Source organism: Clinocottus analis, unplaced genomic scaffold, assembly GCF_023055335.1.
Source record: "Clinocottus analis isolate CAN_PGR_092001 unplaced genomic scaffold, fCliAna1.0.p SCAF_16, whole genome shotgun sequence".
Classification (NCBI taxonomy): domain Eukaryota; kingdom Metazoa; phylum Chordata; class Actinopteri; order Perciformes; family Cottidae; genus Clinocottus; species Clinocottus analis.
Window position 1 is genome coordinate 3,636,367 of NW_027175887.1, and position 21,299 is coordinate 3,657,665.

General features: G+C 43.5%; 1 protein-coding gene across 4 annotated transcripts in view; it reads right to left on the minus strand.

The window, feature by feature from the left end:
• LOC137786387 (myosin-10) overlaps positions 1–21,299 on the minus strand; it is a 46,070-nt gene that overhangs the window by 10,073 nt on the left and 14,698 nt on the right. The window contains exons 4-17 of one of the 4 annotated variants that reach the window (XM_068578243.1): positions 12,755–12,782; positions 11,021–11,123; positions 10,425–10,454; positions 7,218–7,310; positions 6,355–6,418; positions 5,855–5,953; positions 5,235–5,378; positions 5,010–5,105; positions 4,364–4,482; positions 4,025–4,177; positions 3,662–3,835; positions 3,408–3,581; positions 1,050–1,164; positions 16–78 (exon numbers count right to left, since the gene is read on the minus strand). In XM_068578243.1, coding sequence (XP_068434344.1) covers positions 16–78; positions 1,050–1,164; positions 3,408–3,581; positions 3,662–3,835; positions 4,025–4,177; positions 4,364–4,482; positions 5,010–5,105; positions 5,235–5,378; positions 5,855–5,953; positions 6,355–6,418; positions 7,218–7,310; positions 10,425–10,454; positions 11,021–11,123; positions 12,755–12,782 — 1,455 coding nt within the window. The remainder of the gene's footprint in view (positions 1–15; positions 79–1,049; positions 1,165–3,407; positions 3,582–3,661; positions 3,836–4,024; positions 4,178–4,363; positions 4,483–5,009; positions 5,106–5,234; positions 5,379–5,854; positions 5,954–6,354; positions 6,419–7,217; positions 7,311–10,424; positions 10,455–11,020; positions 11,124–12,754; positions 12,783–21,299) is intronic. The other 3 variants (XM_068578244.1, XM_068578245.1, XM_068578246.1) reach the window with 3 other exon arrangements.

A 21,299-nucleotide genomic window follows, 5' to 3' on the forward strand; every position in this document is an offset into this window, starting at 1 on the left:
GTTACTATGGTTCACCTGGAGCTTCATGGAGCCCAGACACATTGTCATAGAAAGAGGCTCTCTGAAACGTCTGAATGTCTACAGCAACAGAGACACGGACACAGAAAGAAGACAGGAGCGTGAGAGAGAAATAAAGTGGGAAGGCTAGCACATACACCCATCATTCACACACCCACAAACATACAACCTTCCACACGCATTAATTAGCTGAAGAGTACATGTCAGTTCATGCACTGTAACAATACAGAAGAAGGATTGTATCAAAGCCGGTGTTGGGTTAGCTGAACATTTATCAGGAGAAAGATTAGTACAGAAAGTGTTACATAACCATTCTGCTTTCCATTTAACCTCTCTGGGATTCTTACAAATAAACAAGATTATGAATGTTGAATGATAGAAATATTACCAGTGCACTCACTGGGGGAGAAAAAAACAGATTAGCAATAAATCCGTCATTCAGTTTTGAGAGATGAATGTCGTTGCACTTCATGTTTTTGCTGGCACAACTCATCTCACATTAGAGGAACCTTCAAGCACACTGCTGAAAGACACTGACAGGAGTTGTGAGAGAACGGAGGATATATTTCCCTTTTTTCATTAAATCGTCAGTTGTTTTCAGTGTGCTTTGTAGAGTCTACAGCTATGCTAGTGGCTCTGTAGGGCTGCATTTAGCTAACTGCTAACACCAGCATACTAACATGCTCAAATGTTAACGTGCTGACGTTTAACAGGTATGTTTCTCATGTTCAGCATCTGAGCTTCATGTGTTACAATGCTCACATTTTGTAATTAGCACTAAACTAAAGTGCAGATGAGGCTGATTGTAATGCCTTTAGCTCTGCAGGATAATTTGGTCAAAAACCAAAGAATTAGACAAATTGACATTTTGAAATGAAAAGTTAAGCATCACCAAAATAATTACGGCGCTTCCTGCAGGGAACATGAACATCTCAGCCAAATGTGGTGACAATCTACTATGAAGCCGTTGAGACATTTCTCTCAAAGCTCGATGGGCTCCTTTACACCAACATACATGTTCAGAGACTCACCGTCTTTCCAGAGCTCAGCCACAAACTTATCAGTGGACTGGTGCAGCAGCGTGGCCACGTTGTCATTCAGGGGATCCATGTTCTTCATGAGCCATTCATCAGCTTTATAGTCCACCTAGAGAAGACAGCCACAGCACAATGTTCTGCTGTATTTCCATTGCAAAGCTCAAACGCAGACAGGCCGAGCACCAAAGAATCATGTACTTCCATCTGACTATAAGGCTTCAATCTACTTTACACCTGGTGGATGTATTGCTGAGGAGTCAGGACCCCTCGGAGTGCATTGTCAATCTTGGTGCAATTGTGACATGTGACACGTTTGAATAACGAGAGGTAGTTATGTTAAAGAAAGTGACTGATATATTTGATATTGAATACTTCCGCTAAGTATTTCACTAATGTTCTAGCCAGTACAACTTCTTGGGTGTGGAGTAAATTTTTCCGCTGTAGGATATAATACTAACTAAGAACTTACAACACTAATAACTTAACCTCCAGGAAAATACCTCAATTCATTAAATCTATGATCTAAATATAAAATACGTCAACAGAAAACCCCTTTTTGGAAATTACTTCTGCTAAGTGCATTTCACCGCTGCTTCTGATCACCAGTAACCTCAAACTGGGAGTGTTTCAGGGACGGATTTAGTGATTCCAGGGCTCCATTCATGGCTTTACTTTTCACCCGTTCTCCAACTGGGAAAGGTTTCTAAAGTAAAACTATTACCGATTAATAGTATATCAAATAATACCGCAAAGTAAAAGTTTACTAAGTGAAGAGTGAAAGAGAGCTGTGTTCAGCACAATGAACTGAGATAGACTTCATGTCTATTCAAGATGGAGCTTTCAATTCACGATGAGGATAGTTTAATGAATAATTACATTTTACATTTTGTCAGTCAATTCTAAATCTTCAACATAACCAGTAACAAGTCTCTGTCAAGTAAATGTAGTACGACAAAGTACACAAGTATTTTTTTTATAGTGCTTTAAGGGCAATTTGTGAGTTATCTTGTGGTGCAATGGGTTAGAATAGCAACATAATGCAATATGTTTAATGTAAACATCGTAATGAATCGATAGGGTGAAGTTGAAGCGTGAAAAAGTTGTTTGTACGAGCTGCTCTCATGTCATCCACTTCTTTCCCTTCATTACTGTTACACCACAGCGTTAATAGTGTCATAGAAAACAATGCGGTCCTTCACCTGCCTGCATTAGTCTGTGCAGGATGTCTTAAAGGTCTGGCAGAGTTTCTAAACACCACGGGCTGTACCAGATGTGCTCTATGTGCTACGTGGGACAATAATAGATACGAGTGGTCAAAAGTTCAGGAAATAAGTGATACACAACACTGACATAACAAGAGTCCTTGTTGGGTTGTACCTCAACTTGAAATCAAATTGCACTTGGGTTAAAATAAAGAATTCATATTATTATGTATATTTAAGTGACAGCACAGTCGGGTCTGACTGCACTATAGAGTGTTGATGGGATTCATCTCTGTAACATGATGATGACTTTTACTTGGATGTGTTCCTTTAAACGTCTAATGTACTACGAAGAGAGCAGAACATAATAAGAAATAATTGACACGGTCGGCAACCCGAGACGAGGAATGTAAGAATTCCATATGGGTTTCGTCCGAATCCGGGAAAAGCAAACTTACTGTGTTTGCACTTATTTTCATGTCATGCGAGGTTTATTTGACGAAGTTCAAATTTAACGCTGGCTCCAGTACTGAATACTGGATGCTTGACATCGTGCTGAATCTGAGATTTTCACCTGTTTGTCATGGCACGGCTCGGGGCCAGGACTGCTGTTTGGACACGACCGACTGCTCTCCACCGTGCTCACATGCACACACATGCACACGACAGGAAGAAGAGACAGGTAGGCCTAATTAAACCACCACTCCAGGGATGATCTCAGCTTTCATGCTGCGACTGACAAGGGTTCCTCTCTGGAATGTGGCGGGGTATCGTTTTCTCTGAACAGATGGCAGACCACCACACAGAGGTGAAAGTTGAAGAAAGCGTCACGTTATATAACCACCAGGCACCCAAGACTCAATCGCACACCAATGCAATCCAGATGTGAGTTTCCTACAGCAGCCGCACGACAACCGGGCTATTGTTTTCAAGCAATGACCTGCTTCACGGCGCCTTCAAGGGAGCTAAATCTGTGCCTCCGAGACAGGCTTCAAAACAGGCCAGAAACAGAGTTTTTGCAAAGACGTGGATGAATCTGAGGCTAGAGAGGGGACATAAGTAGTCGAGAGTAGTAACAAGGTCCAACAAGCTACCATTCCTAAGCGAGCAGACATAATGCAATACACCTCTATGGGCCTGAAATACACACCTTCCCTGCGTAGTGGAGGATGCAGAAGTCCGCTTTGTCCTTGAGCTGTCGCGGCTTCTGAAACTTGGTGTGTGTGCCCTGCTCCTGCTGCACCTTGTCTATAAAGGTCTTGTCGGTTGCCTTGGGAAACCAGCACTCCTCATCCAGCAGAGCGAGGATACCAGGGGGGTTAGTCTGGGAAGAAGAAAAATAAATCGTTCAACACACATAGGCCAACACACTTACAGTCACTCACACAGACGGGGGACACTGACCGGCCTCTCAATGAGGTCGATGCAGGGCTGCAGGTCCAGGCCGAAGTCGATGAAGCTCCACTCGATGCCCTCCCTCTGGTACTCCTCCTGCTCCAGGATGAACATGGTGTGGTTGAAGAGCTGCTGCAGCTTCTCGTTGGTGTAGTTGATGCACAGCTGCTCAAAGGAGTTCAGCTGAAAGGAAGCGTGAAGAAGACGTTGTCAGTGATTTTGTGAATATTTTTTTCTTAAGACAAACAAAGCAATAATCCAAATGATCAGATAACCTTGATCACTGGATTCTATTTCAATCTACATCGAAAGAAACAAATCTCCAGGAGGTAGTTTGAGTTGTGTTATTATTAAACACTTCACAATCAGCACCTCAAAGATTTCAAAACCAGCGATATCCAGGATGCCGATGAAGGACGCTCCCTGCCGCTTTGTCCTGTCCAGGGCTTTGTTGATGCGGTGGACCAGCCAGCGGAACAGACGCTCATATGTTGCCTTGGCCAGGGCCTCGACGGCAAAGTCAGCCTGGAGGAAACAACCAGGTTGAGTAAACATAAAACCCTTAGGACACTAAGTAATACTTAGCCCACTGTACTGAGTGTAACCACGCAAATATGAGTGTTGTGTTGCTGTTACAGTTTGAGTGTTGTTGATTTATCATGTGCTAAAGTGAGGTGCAATTCTCATTGACGGAGTTGAATGGAGTCTTACCTGTTCTTTGGTCTGTGCCTTCTGGACGTAGTCTCGTCCCACTTTGATCCTCGGGGTGAGGATCGCTCTGGTGAACTCCATCACATTCATCCCCAGCAGGTGACAGAGCTTCTGCGCCACTGGGAGTGGAAGGAAGCAGGAGGCATGTCACATATTGCTCTATATACGTTTCAGATTACATTCAAAAACAGATTAATGTATTTTTTGTTTTACTGTATTCAGAATCTGATTTAAGTTTGGTCTTAGGTTCAAATAAAAAATACATTCTGAAAACAACAAGGGCCGAGCTCTGTTTGAACAATCCAGGATATATGACCCAAATTCTGCACATCCTGGCCGGGTGTTAATCCAAACATTACAAGCATCCCAATATAAGGAGAGACAATCTAACTTTAGTGTTATCATGCTCCTCATACAGTATGCGCTCACAGTGAACGTGTATATGTGGACATGAGTGTGGCTCTTCAGCCTCCAACAAAACAGGTGGTGGAAAACAGACAGTCATCTCGTTTTCTGGATATGTGAATCGTGACTAACACAAGTGAGGAAGCGCGTGTGTGTGTGTGTGTGAGACGTGTGCGTGTGTGTGACGTGTGTGTGTGTGTGTGTGTCCGCATTTAACTCTGACTGGATGTTGGATGTTTACCTGTGTTCTCGGGCATGGAGGCCTGATCCGTGTTTCTCTCTTTCTTAAAGATAATGTTCCCAAACTGCAGCACTGCAGAGACCACCTTCAACATGCCTGGTGACAACGAGACAACAGCTCAGTGATCCCCAAAGGGGAACATTAGGTAATGGAACAGTAAGAGAGGAAACAAACAATTCAAATCACATACAGTGTTTCAGGCCACATCTGGAAAGGTCTACTCACAGACAATCTCGTCATGGGAGAAGCTCATGATGTGCATGGCATCCAGCGTCTCCTGGAAATTATCCTTGTCCTGCTGGCCAGGGATGGTAACGTTACCATTGGACAAGAACCGATAGTTGCTGAAGCCTTCGAGGAGCAGGTCCGCTGCAAAAGGAAAGGAAAAAGATGATCGTTAAGTTATTTAATCAGTAGCTCAGAAGTTCATGCTGTTGAATTAGGATACTCTATCTTTCAGGAGTGTATTAGGACCATGATGCATGTTGATTTGCCTCACAAGTAAATTAAATTGTTTGATGGACAGAAACATTACAGTGACATAGAAATACTCCATGCTCAAAATAGACAATTCGGTCTAGACTCAAAGGTGGAGGGATCTTTTAAATCCACAAGTTCACAAGACAAACATGCTATCTAAGCATGCCCTGCATCATCATGAAACAATGTACTAACAAGCTAAATTAAAAGTTAACAAGGGAAATAGATTATTTGGCCGGTGCTAATTTGAACCAGCTTCCTTTGGCTCTCTTTCTCGCCTGAGGCAAACTGGCACAAACATGAAACCTTGCTGTCATTGCCCTGGTGCTTTTGTTTATCAGGTGAGCTCCACACACTGCACTCACTTCGGAGGTGCTCTCCAGCCCCTGCCAGCAGGCGGTAGAAAATGTGGAAGGTCCTCTCATCTTTGGCCTGTCTGATGGCTCTCGACTTCTCCAGGAGGTCTGAGAACAAAGTTAAGGACTGACCAAGCAACGACAACAGGAAACTGATCCTGTCCCTGTTGTTGGACAGGATCAGAAAAGATCACCACATTGAGCAACATGTCAAAAAGCAAGATCTTAGAATAATCTAAAGTTATCACAATCAAATATGTATTACATGTGCAGGTGTCACCTGTACTTCCACAAAGAAATATTACCCAAAGGATCTGTTATTTTTCTCGCCAGGCATGAATAAACAAATAATACTGATGAGTAACAATAAAAACGTGGTCTGTATTAAGCTCTGTGCCCTCTGGCTATGTCTGCTCTCTAAACTCCATGTGCCCTCTGTCCTCAGCTCCACTCGTTGTGTTTGAAATGATCCTTTGACCTTTTTCAGCCTGTTTAAGCAATGAGGATACAAGTTTCAATATTGGCTCCAACAATGTAGCCCGTGACGTCAAAGTTGACTCTGATGAACTTCCCCTGCAGAAGACAAGATGCATGTTTGTGTTAAAACCCGTTGTGGAACTTGCTAAAACTTCACATGGCAATACAAAAAAGGTCTATGATTAGAGTGTCCTGTCCTATGTTATATATTTCATCTCCCTTTCAGCACATTTCATTTTTAAACATCACTTTGTGGATTCATGCAGACAACTGAGACACTGTGGAGAGCAGGAAGCCTATATTAAGAAGAGCCGGGTGAACAGGTCAGACAGAATATCAGGCATTTCTGTGGTTTCCTGACAGTGAATGTGTGGAGGTAAGTGTTTGTGTGTGTGTATGTAAGTGGGTGTGTTTGTGTGTGTGTATGTAAGTGTGTGTGTGTATGTAAGTGTGTGTGTGACTTTGTGTCTACTGAGCTTCATGATTCATTCAAGACTCAACACCATGGTGGTTAGCCTCGGACACATTCTTTACTTAGTCCTTCAAAATGAAAATGCTTAAGAGTGACAATAAGAACATACTGAAAGTGCAGCATCATTCAATTTATACATAGTAGATTTTTCAGGAAATTATGGTATGAGAGGATCAGGGACGTATTATTTCTTTTCTTCTTTTTTTCGACAGTTTTCATCCATTACCGTCATAAAAAGCCCCAAAAGAAAAATTTGCAGAATGACCTGAAGCTGAAGGTCTTGGGATAAGATTATTTACATTTATCAGCTATTTATCAGACAGATATCTATCTGTACTGACAGGTTTATGCTCGCTCCACATTGTTCCCCTTAAGAAACTGTACATTCGGTCAAAATGTCAAACAAACGATCGGTGAACTCACGAAGCGCGATGAGTTGTCATTTTTCACCGTCTTGGCATTGCCAAAAGATTCAAGGATGGGGTTGGCTTGCAAGAGCTGGCGTTCCAACTCGCCCTGCGGAGAAAGACAGAGGGGTAAGAAGCAAAGTAGCTGTCAAACATTTATTATGTCTGGCACCACGGATTTAATCTATTTGAAATTGATTTTATCACTGTTAATCTTGTTTTCCTGTTTCTGCCAAAAAAAAGGGCTAAAATCCATCATTTAAAAGAAAAAAGAGCAGCAAGATAAAAATGTAGCAACGTTGATTTGCTCAACCAATCTTTCAGAGAGTCAGCAATGTATCATGGCTCTGTTGGCTCTACTTTAGTTAACTGCAATAAAGTGTGATTTTTGTCAGGAGGACTCGACATGTTGAGTCGGCCAAGATTACCAAACAGCTTGACGGAGCTCGTAAAACCACAAGGGCAACACAGCGAGCATGTTTCCACATATGCTCGATAGCTGCGGTGAGTTTGGGTTGATTAGCGAGAGCCTTCGTCCGGTCTGCACATTCCTCTGGTTATGATGATATGCCCTATAAATACACAAAGACTACCGCCATGGCGGTAGAGATGGCTTCCTCTCAAATCTCAAAACCTGGATAGATAGGTGGTTGGGACATTCCCTACAACCCCAAAAACCTCAACATGCACTAGACATGACGCAATCTCCTCCCTCCAGTGCAATGGCAGTACAGAAATATCCCCCACAGCCCATCAGAGCTTTAACTGCTCCAGGATGCTACCCAGGGGAGCAGAGGGGAAAGAAACGCTGAAAGAAACACTGGACGACAGTGAATCATTTGGCCTGCAGCAGAGAAAGAGTACGGGAAGATGGTAAATGGACTTGTACGGTGCTTTTTGAGTCCTACGACCACTGAAAGTCACTCATTCACACCCATTCATCCACTGCTGGCCCATCCCACGGGAGCAATTTGGGGTTTCGCCCAAGGGCACATCGACATCCCCTATAGAGAATGACTTCAATGTGATCATATGACTTTCATTATGCCCGAAAGGTCACTGACAGAAGGCTCCAACAAGGAAACATGTGAAAGTTCTAACTGAAAAATAACATCATTATTTTGTGTTGACATGTTGTGCTCCTGCAGAAAACTGTGATTGGAAGTGGGGAAAAATGATGTGTCTGAGTCCAGAACAAAGGTTTTCTGACTGACAAGAATCTACTCTGCTCGAGGAGGTTGAGTCTCTCGAGCCGGGACATGGACAATATGGTCCCTCATCCAACAGTTTGACATATTTGTGCAGACTCCTCTGTCTGTCTGAACGTGTTGTTTCTAGAGTAAGGAGTAACTTTCCTCCTTTTCATTCTTTTCCTGAATCGTTCAGGCTGTGAATGACATAAAACAGCACAGAATAAAAAGGCTGTTTGTCTTCCTCACAGAGAGAAATATGAAAGTCTGCTTGCCTCCGACTCAGCTTTACCTCCTCCCCCCCTTCCAGACGGCTCTCCTCCACCTTATGGTTCTACATTCCTCTGGCCTCTGCTCAGAGGAAGCCGTAATGCAACGCAGAAGGAAAGCAGCATTAAGGTCAGTGAGGATGGTGTACTCTGGCCCTGAGTTAAAGCTACTGAAACACAGCACATTAAACTAGCATTCACCCGGATTGTGTGCGCTCAGAGCTGCGGGTTATAGGTCGCAGCTAAGACTGCTTCTAAAGTTATTAGATTTAAAGAGGACACAGGAACATCAGGTATTGGTTAAAGGGGAGAAAAGAAAAATAGCTACCAGATACATTTTGCTGAGAATAGGTGAGCCAGAAAATATAATATTTTGTAGAAAGCACGATAGACAGAATTTGTGTCAGCAGAGTCTCATTTGTGTTACTTCTTGGAAAAAATGTGGATTCAAAAAATCCAGGTGAGGCTAACACATCCACATAGAAACACCCCTGTGTTTGGTTATTGTCAGAGCAGCAAAAGCCCCATGTGGATTGAAGGACAGTGTTGGTTATTGGAATAATGTTATTACAGCCAAGGGTATAAAAAAACGCCAATGAATTATTAACTGGAATGCTGTTCAATCTAGACACATGCTTCTAGAGTACATTGCAATAGAATACATGCATGAAGATTTGAAAGGTTTGGTCCGCCCTCAAGTTTTCGTTACTGATTTTTTCATTTCCCATTTATATAAGTGTAAAAGATGAAGCTCGGCGTTAAATATTGGAGAGCTGGGTAGTGTGTCTGATTTCACAGTTCGTTCTAATGCTCCTTCTAACCCTAAGAAATCTGGGATCCTAAATCGTAGAAAGAGGACTGGTGAATTTATGAAAACTTGCCACCTGTTATATGCATGTTGTTGTCCAATCAGTGTTGATGGTAAATGTAGTTGATTGAAGAGTGCGTGCTGTATTGACCCAGAAAGTTGAGTTCACAGCTGCAGAGAATGTGTTGTTCTTCCGGCATCTATCATTTGCCTTGACAGTGACGTGGATGAATGTGAGATGGAAGTACAGGCTGCTATTTCAGCTTGGATTTGTATTGTGCTGCCGTTGACAATGTGGTAAAAAGACAAAGGGTCGTTGCAGTCTTGGTTCACGCTGGTTTGGACTACTTTCTGACTCCAGTCTTTTTGTATTACCTGCGTAAATAAAAGGCGCAACGTTTAATCTTCTGCCTCCCTATGTTTGGGCCGGACGTCAGTAGCTCCAGCACAATGCATCCTGGTACATTGAGGCATTGCTGGCAAGGCCCTGCAAGCAGGAGAACTCAGCTTTTTCGGCACACACTGGAGAATTAATTACTTCAATGGACTCTATTTACTATCTGCACTGAATGGACTGCCAATGGAAAGGTCCCCTTTAATGCTCAAAACAGACTTATTGTGAACAGTGCAATGAATTGGTGTGGCCTATTCTTTTGAATTTGACTGACATGTGTTCCTAATGAAACTTCTCAATTTCCAACTGTCCTAATAAACCCAAAGCAACTGATAAAACAGTGTTTTAGTATCATGAGCCTGCTGGTTTAATGGCAGATCCAGCGGGGCTTCAAAGACGGAGCCAGCACAAACAAAGACCTCATGAAGACGGAAGCTGAGCTTAGTCTGTCAACATCATTATGTAGGTGGCCAAGACTGAGAGAGAGAAGGGCATGCACATACACACTCAAACACCAAAACGGACCACACACTGTTTTTAAAGAAGAGGGAGAAACACTTGCCTGGAGCTTGAATGCTTTGGGAGATTCGGGCTGTTTGTTATGGATAAACAAATGCAAGTGTTAAAACCTGAGGCACTCATGTCAGACACAAGCCACAGGACACGGTACACACTTGGGCCAGCGTTGGGTTCACTCTCGCAGAATGACATGCAGTGACCAGTCAGGCTACGTTAAAATCGGTTTGGTTAGCTGCAGATTAATACTCAACTTGTCGTCAGCTGAATAATTAACACAAATCTATGCACTTCAATTTTAAACTAGAACACAGTAACATCATTTTTCATTAATGATAACAAAATAAAATGATAGTTATTAAAGATATGAGGGTGGTATTGATCTGATTGCTGTTGCCTGGCATTAACTCTCTGCTAAAAAGTGATTAAGAATTTTTCCCATAATGTCAAAGTATTCCTTTAAACTACAATAATGATGTGCAGAGGTACTTCACAAATGGTATTTCCGTTTATGAGGTGAAGAGATGTCAGCAAGGATAATTAAAATAGGATATATGGAAGAGGGGAGGAGGAGGAAGAGGAGAAGAGGCCCATGCTTGGCCAAGGATAGAGTAGGAGAAGTGTAGGCAGTGGGGCTCTCACAGGAATGTTGTGGTCTTTGCGTCCTTTGTGTGAGGAGGCGACGTGGGCCAGGTACTGGATGACCTTCTTCGTGTTCTCGGTCTTGCCTGCTCCTGATTCCCCTCTGAAAACAACGGGGAGAGATTGCATGAGTACACACACGGACAGACAGAGGCAGTCGAGGTGTAAGGAAATGAAGTAGAGTAAGAAAAGAAGTTACACACTTTGTTTTCACTTTACTTTCACTTCTAACAATGCATCACAACACTATTTGTGAGCAATCATGAATGACAGGTGATTAGTTGTGAGGCATAGCAGCCACAGCGGTCGGTGTAAACTGCCCACAACTCAGCAAGGAACAGACAAACCACCGTAAAGAACCCAAACCAAAATAACTTGTCATTACGGTGGATTAACCTTGAAGGAAAGAATAAACAAAGACAAATGGAAGAGAGGTATTAAGAGCGGACGGCCATCCGGCTGTGTTGTTGTTTTCTAAATCCATCCATTCGTCTGTCGGCCTGTTTTACTGTAGAGCCTTGTGGTTTGCTGGGCTAGTCTCCAAAGTTTCCAGGCTCTGCTTTTGAACCGTCTTTAATGATAGCTGTTGTTTAGGCAGAGCCGTGGTCCCGCAGTCGGGTCCCAGAGCCCAACAAAACGGGGCCAGCCTCCAAACCAGGCCGGCAACACTACATCTATCTTCATACCGGTGGCTTTAGTCTAGCTGGCTATTATCTCTTAGACCACTGCAGTTTGAGCTGCCGCACTCAAATTCAATGGGCGAGTCCTCAAAGCAGACATAGCATATATAGGTCAAGTCTTACACATCCAGTCAGTTACACATCTCAGTTTGGCTTGATGTTTTCATAAATTCATAGAGTCGGAATATTTCTCATAGAAATGAGCATCTGCTGACCTTCACATTTCTGATAGGAAAGATGTGAACATGGGAGGTGACAGGGTCGCTCACAACTCTCTCACATCAGAGAGTCAACAGCTTTCTTAATTCAGGTTTCTTTCAAAGTTCTCATTCTGTCTTTGAGATCTACTATTGTGCATGGTCTTCACATTGTTCAGCAATATTCAGTTGAGTGGGTCCATTTTTTTACCAAAAACTGGATCTTCTCTGTTGCTGTTTCAATAATTTCTTTTACACACTTACAACTGGTGGACCACACTACCTATTAAACGGTGGGGTAGCGCTGCTAAAATAGCTGCACTGTCACCAACAGGGGGTGTGCTCATCAGCATCTAGGACAGATTATGCAACGGCGCTCACCCGTTCATTGGCAGCGTCATCTAAAGCCAAATTGAAAGAGTGTGGCACTTAATTACTCTCTGCCAAAGACGACGAAGGCACGGCACCAAACCACACTCATAACTCCCCTAGTATTGGGTAGAGCCGCTGCACAACCCAGCATCCGCAAGAAGCTATTTGAAGCCAGTCTTTAAATAACACAGCAGGATGATGGGAGCCGGCCAACTGACTCAGGGGGAGAGAAACAACCAGGAACCCTTGTAATTCAGAGGGGATGGTCCGGAGACGGGCTCTCACTGGAAGTGTACCTGTCTTTGTAGAAGATAACCCTATTAAGGTGCAGCTGTATACTCTCTTGAGATATTTCCATTTTCCAGCTCATTGAGCTGCTTCATTGCTAGAACCACCGTAGCAAACAGATCATCTGTCCTAACACAGAAATGACCTCAGGAGAGGAGAGCGGGACAGTTAATAGCCGAGAGAGTTGAGATACTTACGTGCAAAGGATTGATTGATCCTCACGATCTGTTCAGAGAAAACAGAAAAGAACACAGTCAGCATCCTTTCCATCCTCTCACCCTGGATAGACAATAACTATAATCATTACAAAGGCTGCATTTGGTCAAAATGTTGGACTATAATGCATCCCGGACAGGTTGTTTTCTTGGTGCAGGGCAAACATCAACATGAATAAAACAGAAGCTCCAGTACGCTGAATAGGATTGCTCCTAGATAAACACAACTAATGCTACCCACCCACCATACTGAGAATAACTGGAAACACTTAAATATCCATCCAGTGACACCAAAGTCTCATTATTCCACTGTGTGTATTTAACAGCCAACAGCTCATTCCTCAGCCTCCTTCAGCCAGACTGCCATGCTGTGCTATGGCCATAAACTGACACCCGGACCAGGAACCGAAGCTGTAACACATTTCAACACAGAGGAATTCAGACTGAAGTCCAGATGACAGGATTAGTTATGCCCACTGAAGGGTGTGACCTCTCAACTTTGAAGGCCCTGCTGCGCACTACAAAGAACCACAAAGACCAGAACCCCGAGGGGAACTGACCCGTTTATCAGCTAACAGAAACTGTCACAATCAGAGCGTGTCCTAATTTAAAATACTTACTGGTAAATGTTGTAGATGTTTGCCACAACATGCCTTTCATAATTAGAGCGGAAGAGTGAGGTCTGGGAATATGGAAGCTTTTACTTTAAGGTCCTGTGGAGCTGTGTTTTTGTGCGTAACCCCATCATTTATCCACAACTATCAGCTAGTTGAATTTAGTTCAGTTCGTTGAGCTCCACAAGTGCAGAAGTACAACCTTCACCCCTGGTTGTAAAAAAAAACAAAAAAACCTACTTGACCAAATCTCAACAAGCATAGTTTATCTCATGACACAATGTATTGAATAAACCACAAATGAACAAACAAAATGTATTTAATAAATTATTTTAAATTATGTACATTTTAATAACCTGATTTCACGATATTCTGTTCATTATTTTTTCATCATTTTCACCATCAAGCTATCGTTCACATTGGGACCTGAAAACACCAAGACTGACACAAAACTGCTCATTAAACCCATTTTTTTTATCTGTCACATTTGAAGCGAGCAGGTGGTCTCAGATGCCAAGACGAGCAACAAGCAGGAGACAAACTAGAGGAAAACTATCTATTCTCAAAGAAGGAACACATGGTAGACATGGAAGGAAACTGAGGCCACGGAGCAGCTTCAGCTGAAGACAACAATAACAAACGGACAAACAATTTATTAAGTTAGGTCGTGAGCTGGGAAGATTGCGTTTGCCCTTTTTATATCCGTGAACCATCAATGGAGGGAGGGGAAGCTCACTCGCAAGGCTTAGGGGCAGCATGCTCCATGGCCAGAGACAAAAACATATTAGTAAATAGGAGGGGAAGCTATGTAGGAAGATAATAATATAATAACAGGCTTTGTGAGACGAGATGGTATTTGGGTTTCCTCGTGACTCAATTAAGGGCTTTTTTTCAATCGTGTCACTGTAACAAAACAAAGTTAAGGAAAAAAAACTGCACCACTTTTTGTACTTTGTCTGTGTGCGTGTGTGTGTGTGTGTGTGTGTGTGTGTGTGTGTCCTCCTGCTGTTCTTCAACCTCTGCTGACATTCTTGTTGCAGGAGATAAGGACAATTTCAAGCTACCTGAAAAAGACAAATTTGAAAAACACCTCCACATTTAAAAGGAAAGGGGCCGCCCATATGCTCACACATCCAACGCTACCACATTGCTGAGGAATGGGAGCAGATTGTGGTGTTAGATATCACAGTGTATCAGTGTTAAATGTTTACTTTTGTTCCCCTATGAAGCCCTCTTTGAGCTCCTGACCATGATTATCTTGAACCTCTCGTGAATGATATAAGAGGTCTCTTCGACAGCCATCCCCTGTAGGGATGAAGTGTTCGGCTGGGGGCTTTGCCACCAAATAACACACTTGCCTCCAATAACACAATAACTCGCACCTTGTTGATGTGGTTCAGTTCTCACAGTGTTTAGGGCGTTATCTTTCAACAAAGAAATGACCTTTTGTTTCCTGCACTTGTGAACCTCCCTCAGGTGACAAAAGATGGCGACAAATGAGTTTGTCTGTACGTGTCTTTGTGTGTGTGTGTGTGTGTGTGTGTGTGTGTGTGTGTGTGTGTGTGTATGTGTGTCTGTGCGAGTGCATCTCGAGTCTGAGAGTCTATATTTGAAGATGATGAACGCAGACACCAATCCCACACAAATATGCAGAAGAAAAACAAATGTGTGCACACTTGACAGTCACTGTAATAACGTGACTGACGATATTGTCTTTAACGGGCCCCGTCTGCCTTGATGCTGAGGCCGCCTTTGAAACACGGGTCAAAGTTTGATTACTCTTCCTGTTTGTGTTTCACAGCCACGTCGACATGAACCTCAAGATTATCAGATGCTCCTAATGTGTTTTTTGCAAGAGCTTACACCTCCAGCCTCACTGGACTGAGGCACGCAGCACTGTGCGATCGATCGTGAGTATGAAAACCAACACTCAGGAAACAGCTGCTGGGCGACATCAATTCAGCTTCACACATCAAAGAGAGAACCAGTTTGCATGTGTGAAGACGTCATGCTTCTAAACTAGCTATTGACTGCAATCTGCAACAAATGGAGAACAAAAAAGAAATCTGTAACAAATTGTGATTTTGTTAATTTAAAGTGCCACTCTGGACCTTCCGAGTGCCCATAACTGCAGCCAGCCCGAATGCACATACAGTTACCTCATGTGTCTCACATGGTGTTTATTAAGGACACCATGTGACCGATAAGTCTTTCCTGAGAAAACAAAAACAATCCTCTAGTGCACATGCTCTGTCTCTCTGGCAACAGCAGCAGTCATTTGTTTGGAGTTGTGTCAGCCTGAGAAGTAATTAATAGCATGGCTTTAAAGGCAAACACTACAACGAAGGGGAAAGTTCAGGAAAACGAGCACTTTTACATATCGTTAAGAAACCCCTGTGTGGGCCAACCTGGCACTGTGAAGAAATCTCTGGTCAGTGTGGGAGATAAGATGACCTCAACTGACCCCAATTGATTGATCTGATCACTGACATGGAATGGCAGATTGGCAAAAGTCCTTGTACGGTAAATTAAGAAACAGATGAAGTGAGATTGGGATGTGTTAGAGTGTACACACACACACACACACACACACACACACACACACACACACACACACACACACACACACACTTACTTTATTCTGCACCTGCCAGACATCAGTTTGCCCTCTTTATACTGTTCTTTGACCTTATATTCCTCCATGGACATGCATCACCTCCACATCTAAACCTCCCCCCGCTCTTTCCCCGATAGGCAATCATGCCTTTAATCTTCCATCACCTTTGTGACTGCATTCTCCTGTAAGGTCACACAGCATAAAGTAGACACTAAGGGCTTGTGACGTCACTTGCCAGAACCAAAAGGAACTTCTGCCGAACACATTACTGGCCCATCAAACAACTTTGTTTTGTTTAAACATTTATTTTGAATTATACTTTGCATCATTCTGCTGTGTTGTTATTCTTGTGGTGTTTGTGTGGGTAAGTGTGTGTATCCATCTGATCCGTGCTCCCACCTCGGCCTTCTTGGCAGCTGCTGCTTCCTCGATCACCACGCCAACTAACTGCTGGGTCATATTTACCCAGGGGGCCATGCTGGCATCGGCGTAGATGGACCAATCAAACTGAAATGTGCTCTTCCAGTAGCTCATTACTGCCTCACTAAATCTGTACCCCCTTTGCGTTTCCCCGTTCTCTCTGTTGCTCTCGTTTCCCTTTTCCTCCCCTGAATGGTGGGAAGCCAGTTCACGCAGACCACTACGGAGCAGGAACTTTACTGGAGACAAAATCACTTTTCCACACAAACAGATGTTTTTAATTTCATCGCCTCATCAGAACTTTGAGCAGCGCTGTTATTTTCGCCGCAACATGTCACAGCCAATCACTTAGGTAACGTTAATGCGAGATGGAAATAAGTCGGCCCTGTCGTTCGTCAAGATTAGGCAGGGTCACAGTTTACGTCTTTGTTTGGATACAAGTTACAAATCAAAAGGAAAAGGCAGCTCTCACACCAAACTGTCACAGTTCACTGAAGGTTGAAATATTTTGATTCTCCTCCATGTTCAAGTTCTGACAGCGACACTTTCTACTGAAGCAACAGGTCCTCTAACGTGACCGTTACTTCCTGAGCTAGCTGTCAATGTTATCATGTTGAATCAAATCAAAACGGCTGAAAACACATTGCACTCCAATCTATTCAAACAACTGCCCAGTCTTTCTCTCAGTTTGCGCTCACATGGTAGGAGACGGGCCTGTGCGGCACAGCAGGGTTCCCTTTGCTGCTCATAATTTATCCCCCACAAGGATTTTTAGAAAACAACCTCATTCTTCACATTCCAGAGCAATCCCCCTCTCCCTCCATTGCCACAAAAGCCCCAATCGTTACAATAACCCCCTGTTATCGACTCATCCAACCCGGTACAGCCTCAGTAGCCCACTCCTAACTGTAACTCTCAGATTATTGCTCTGCTTTAATACTCACACACACACCTTGCTTCTATGGAGTTTCCCATTCATAGTAAATAAGCCGATTTTTAATGACACAAAGCACCGCCGTAGTAAATAATCGGCAGTAACGGTAACTGTAAACAATTTGTAGTTAATGGGCAAAAACAACACCACGGTCAGCGAAACATGCTTTAACGAGTGTGGAACGAAATATTCTTTTTGCTTGAGGATTCCTAAACTAAACCACCAGAAACGTTCTCTTCCTCGCCTCATTTTGTTTAAACCAAAACCCCAGTGTTCAAAAACATTCCAAGCACAAATGTCATAATTACGTCCATTTATTGTCAATGGTCCTAAGCAATATGGCTCCAGCTCAATACAGTTCAACCCAAAGTCTAACCCACTAATTGCACTCCTAATTGTTGCAAATTGCCGGTTCAGTGTTGAGTCTGTGCGTGTGGATCAGCCAGCTGTCAAACGATCCATAATTACATTCACACGTGTGCTCATTAATCTTATGGTTGTGATAACATTGGCAAAGATAACTAAAAGGAAAAGCCCTTGCCCACTCCTGAACATGTATTATTTATTTAAGTATAGAGGAGCTCACTGACCACTCCATGTCCATGCACACACACACAACAAAAGAAGAAAATCACAACTTTTTGATGAGGAACATGCAGCTCTAGAAGCAACACACAGTGGCACACTAATGTGAGTTAGTTTGAAAGCAGGATTTTTAACCTTTCGGGGTCTTTGAAGCTGGATGTAACAAATGTTTTCCACATTGGGGCTCAAGCGCTCACAATTTGCTTCATAAAAGAAGTTGTAAAACGCAACTGCGCCCACAATGAAAATTCTGACGTCATGGCAACCACTTCACACCCGTAAGAAATCCCGAGTGATAGCCGGTGAGCCGCTCTCTCATGAACCGCTGCTTTCCGTGGTGAGAAATCCCACACCAGCACTCGTGCACACACAGCTCCCTCGACGCAGTAGAATATGGGGATTGTATTAGTGCTAAGATTAATAAATGTAAATGTTAACGGCGGCCTGCTTCCTCATAAAAGCAGAGAGCTGAGGAAACAACCCAGAGCTACTCGGAAGCAGAGGAACAAAACTACAAGTGTGTGTGACAGAGCTCGTTGGCATTCCCAGACAGTGGAAGTAGCAACTGGGAAGTGTTCTGCTGTGTGGATACCTGCAGTGTTTCAATGTCACGCCGAAGCTCCCGGACAATTACGATGAGACGCAAATTAAAACCCAGCTGAAGGAGAGTGATATGCCACATCCTCCAACAGCAGTTTCGATAAGATAAACAGACTTAACAAGCAATAAATCCTTCGACAGTAATTGAGGTGATACCAACAGTCACTTCATCAGTCAAGTGGAGCGAAGTGAAGGAGAAGGTAGGCTGAAGGAGGATATTAAAGTATCACAGGATGAATGTCTTTTTGTATTTACAGTACTTTGTACTCCGTGCAAAGCAATTAAAACATGAGAGATGCTTGAGTGTACACAAAACTACTAAAAACTATTTATTTAGTTCATTTTACAGGGGTACTCCACTTTAGTTTTGTGCGACTTTAAGTTGAATGTCTCACAACAGACTACGCTTCAGGAATGCTGGATCCTACATTTCCCATAATGCAACTCAGTAGCACCCAACGCCTCCTCAATTCCCAGGCATTTGGTGTTGCAGCTCAGCCAATGACAGTCGTGTCCCTCCACTCACTCTGCTCTGTCCTGTGTGTCGTTTATGAAGCAGCATTATGAAATCCAGTGATTTGAATATTTGGCTAAATTTGAAACATTTCCATTCACAAAGATGTGTCCCTGCCTCCGGTCACGCTGCCCAGAACACATGTCTGATCACATCTTTTTATGTTCACTTTGCATTCTGTCTGAAAGCAGCTTCAAAGCCATAGAAGATACAGTTTTTACATGCGGAGCAGACAGTGCATGACGGGTAAACTGAACGGTGTGCCCCATCCAAATACTTCATTCACTTTTAGGAAGGGTACTTCAACGCTCGGAGTGAAGTCAATAGACTTTATTATAACAAGAATAAATAAGTTTCACAGTGACAGAATTTCATTCTGGGATACAAATATGAGAATACCAGAGCTGGATAATCTCTCATTACAACAGTGTGGGTCCCCTGCTCGCAAAAAGAGTCGCGATCTGGAGTTAAAGGTTTAATGGTCAGGTCCCCCTATCAGCTGAAAAAACAGCAGCAATACTAACAGACACTTTGGCTCGTAGATCAAACTCTTTTCAATTAGTAAACTGTACTCTTCTGTACATATGGCCATTTGCCACCACTGAGTGACTAAACAGTTCAACTGCGTTAGTCACTGGGATGCTGTTGAACCAGCTGCCAGATAGGCATTCATTCATTCATGCTACGAACAGAAGGACAGACAGCCCCATGAGCCGACTGGCTGTGTGTGTTCATGTTCGTGTGTGTGTGTGTTTGTGTACTGGAATTTAGATGCCCCTGGTTTCCCTCCCCTCCTATCTGCACAGGGGCCTCTTGGGTGTGGAACAGGCGTTGTTTTCAGCAGGCTGGTGTCGCAACAGCAGTGACACGAACGGAAAATGGGGCGCCAAGTGTGGTGGTGGGGTGAAACTTCCCAGATTATCTTTGTTTTGATGGCTATAACCTTTTTATATTTAATCATAAGCCATACATAATACACTCTCCCTATGTGTCAGTCGGTAACAAACAATAAATAAATCAAGGAACAATGCTGACTATGCAGGTGAGTTGCAGCATTTTCAGGCATGAACAAACGAGTGGGGGCCGTCCTAAATTCCCCCTGCCAGTCACAGGAAGTCGCCCTGTGCATCTGGCACATGTGAATACTTTCCAGGAGAGGGAAGAGTGATGGGCCCTTTAGGAATGTGGCCAGCCAGACGGGACGAGAGGGGTGTGGTGGGAAGGGACCAGATAGGGCAATGAGAAGGGAAAATGGAGATAGCAGAGGGAAAGATCAATGGTGAGAACAGAAGACAGACATGTGAGCCGAAGAGCTATAAATAACATCACGTCACCCGGCGACATACTTGCAGATGAAACCCCGAGTGTGTTTCAGTACTTCTGATTCAGTGTGGGGATAGCGATGTCAGCTGGCAGCTGAGATCACAGGCACTAATAGACCCACGTCATTGGCTTGTGAACGTCCCCGCCCTCCCGGAAATGACAGCATTGTGTGAGGGACCACCTGAGGGAGTGTGAGGGTACAGAGAAGATCCAACAAACCCACCCAACAACACGGTGGAAGCTATTCTCATCATTTACACCTCGGCTTGAACTTTGCCTTTTGAGGCGTTCTAACCTCTTTCTCTCGCTCGCAGAGGTTCCTAGGAAAAATCTTACACGAATCAAAGAAGAAAGTCAACGTGCAAAGAATGGTTTTACCGGGCCGGGCGTGAATTCATAACGAAACAATACTGCATCACCCGATCCTGATAAAACACAACCTCAGCTTTGCCTGCCCCCCCATCCACTAGAGCACACTCACTTCAGTTTGTTTGAAGCCAAGAAAAATGGCCTAAACCCAAACAAATGAATGGCCAATAAATATACGAACAGCAGACGGGGAAGGGGCGTGGGGGTGGGGAGGAGGAGGTTACTGGGGTTATGTTACTATTTCTTGGCTGTTAGCATTAACTTCCGGGAACCAAGAAATAGTCTGCTATTTAACCCAACGTAACAGGCAAATGTATTTTTTTCTTATTCAGTTTTTGTACAAATTATACAAACAAGATATGACGCCTTAGTTAAGGAGCTTTAGAGGTGTTTTTGCTAAACTAAGCTAACCAACGCTTGGCCATAGATTCATACATGAGCTACAGCCGTGTCATGCATGGCACAAGAATGCCATTGATCTTCTTGCTAACTTTGGTAGGATCAGTGGAAGTTGTTAACATATGGAAGTTAGAGTCCGTCGCATGTTCAAT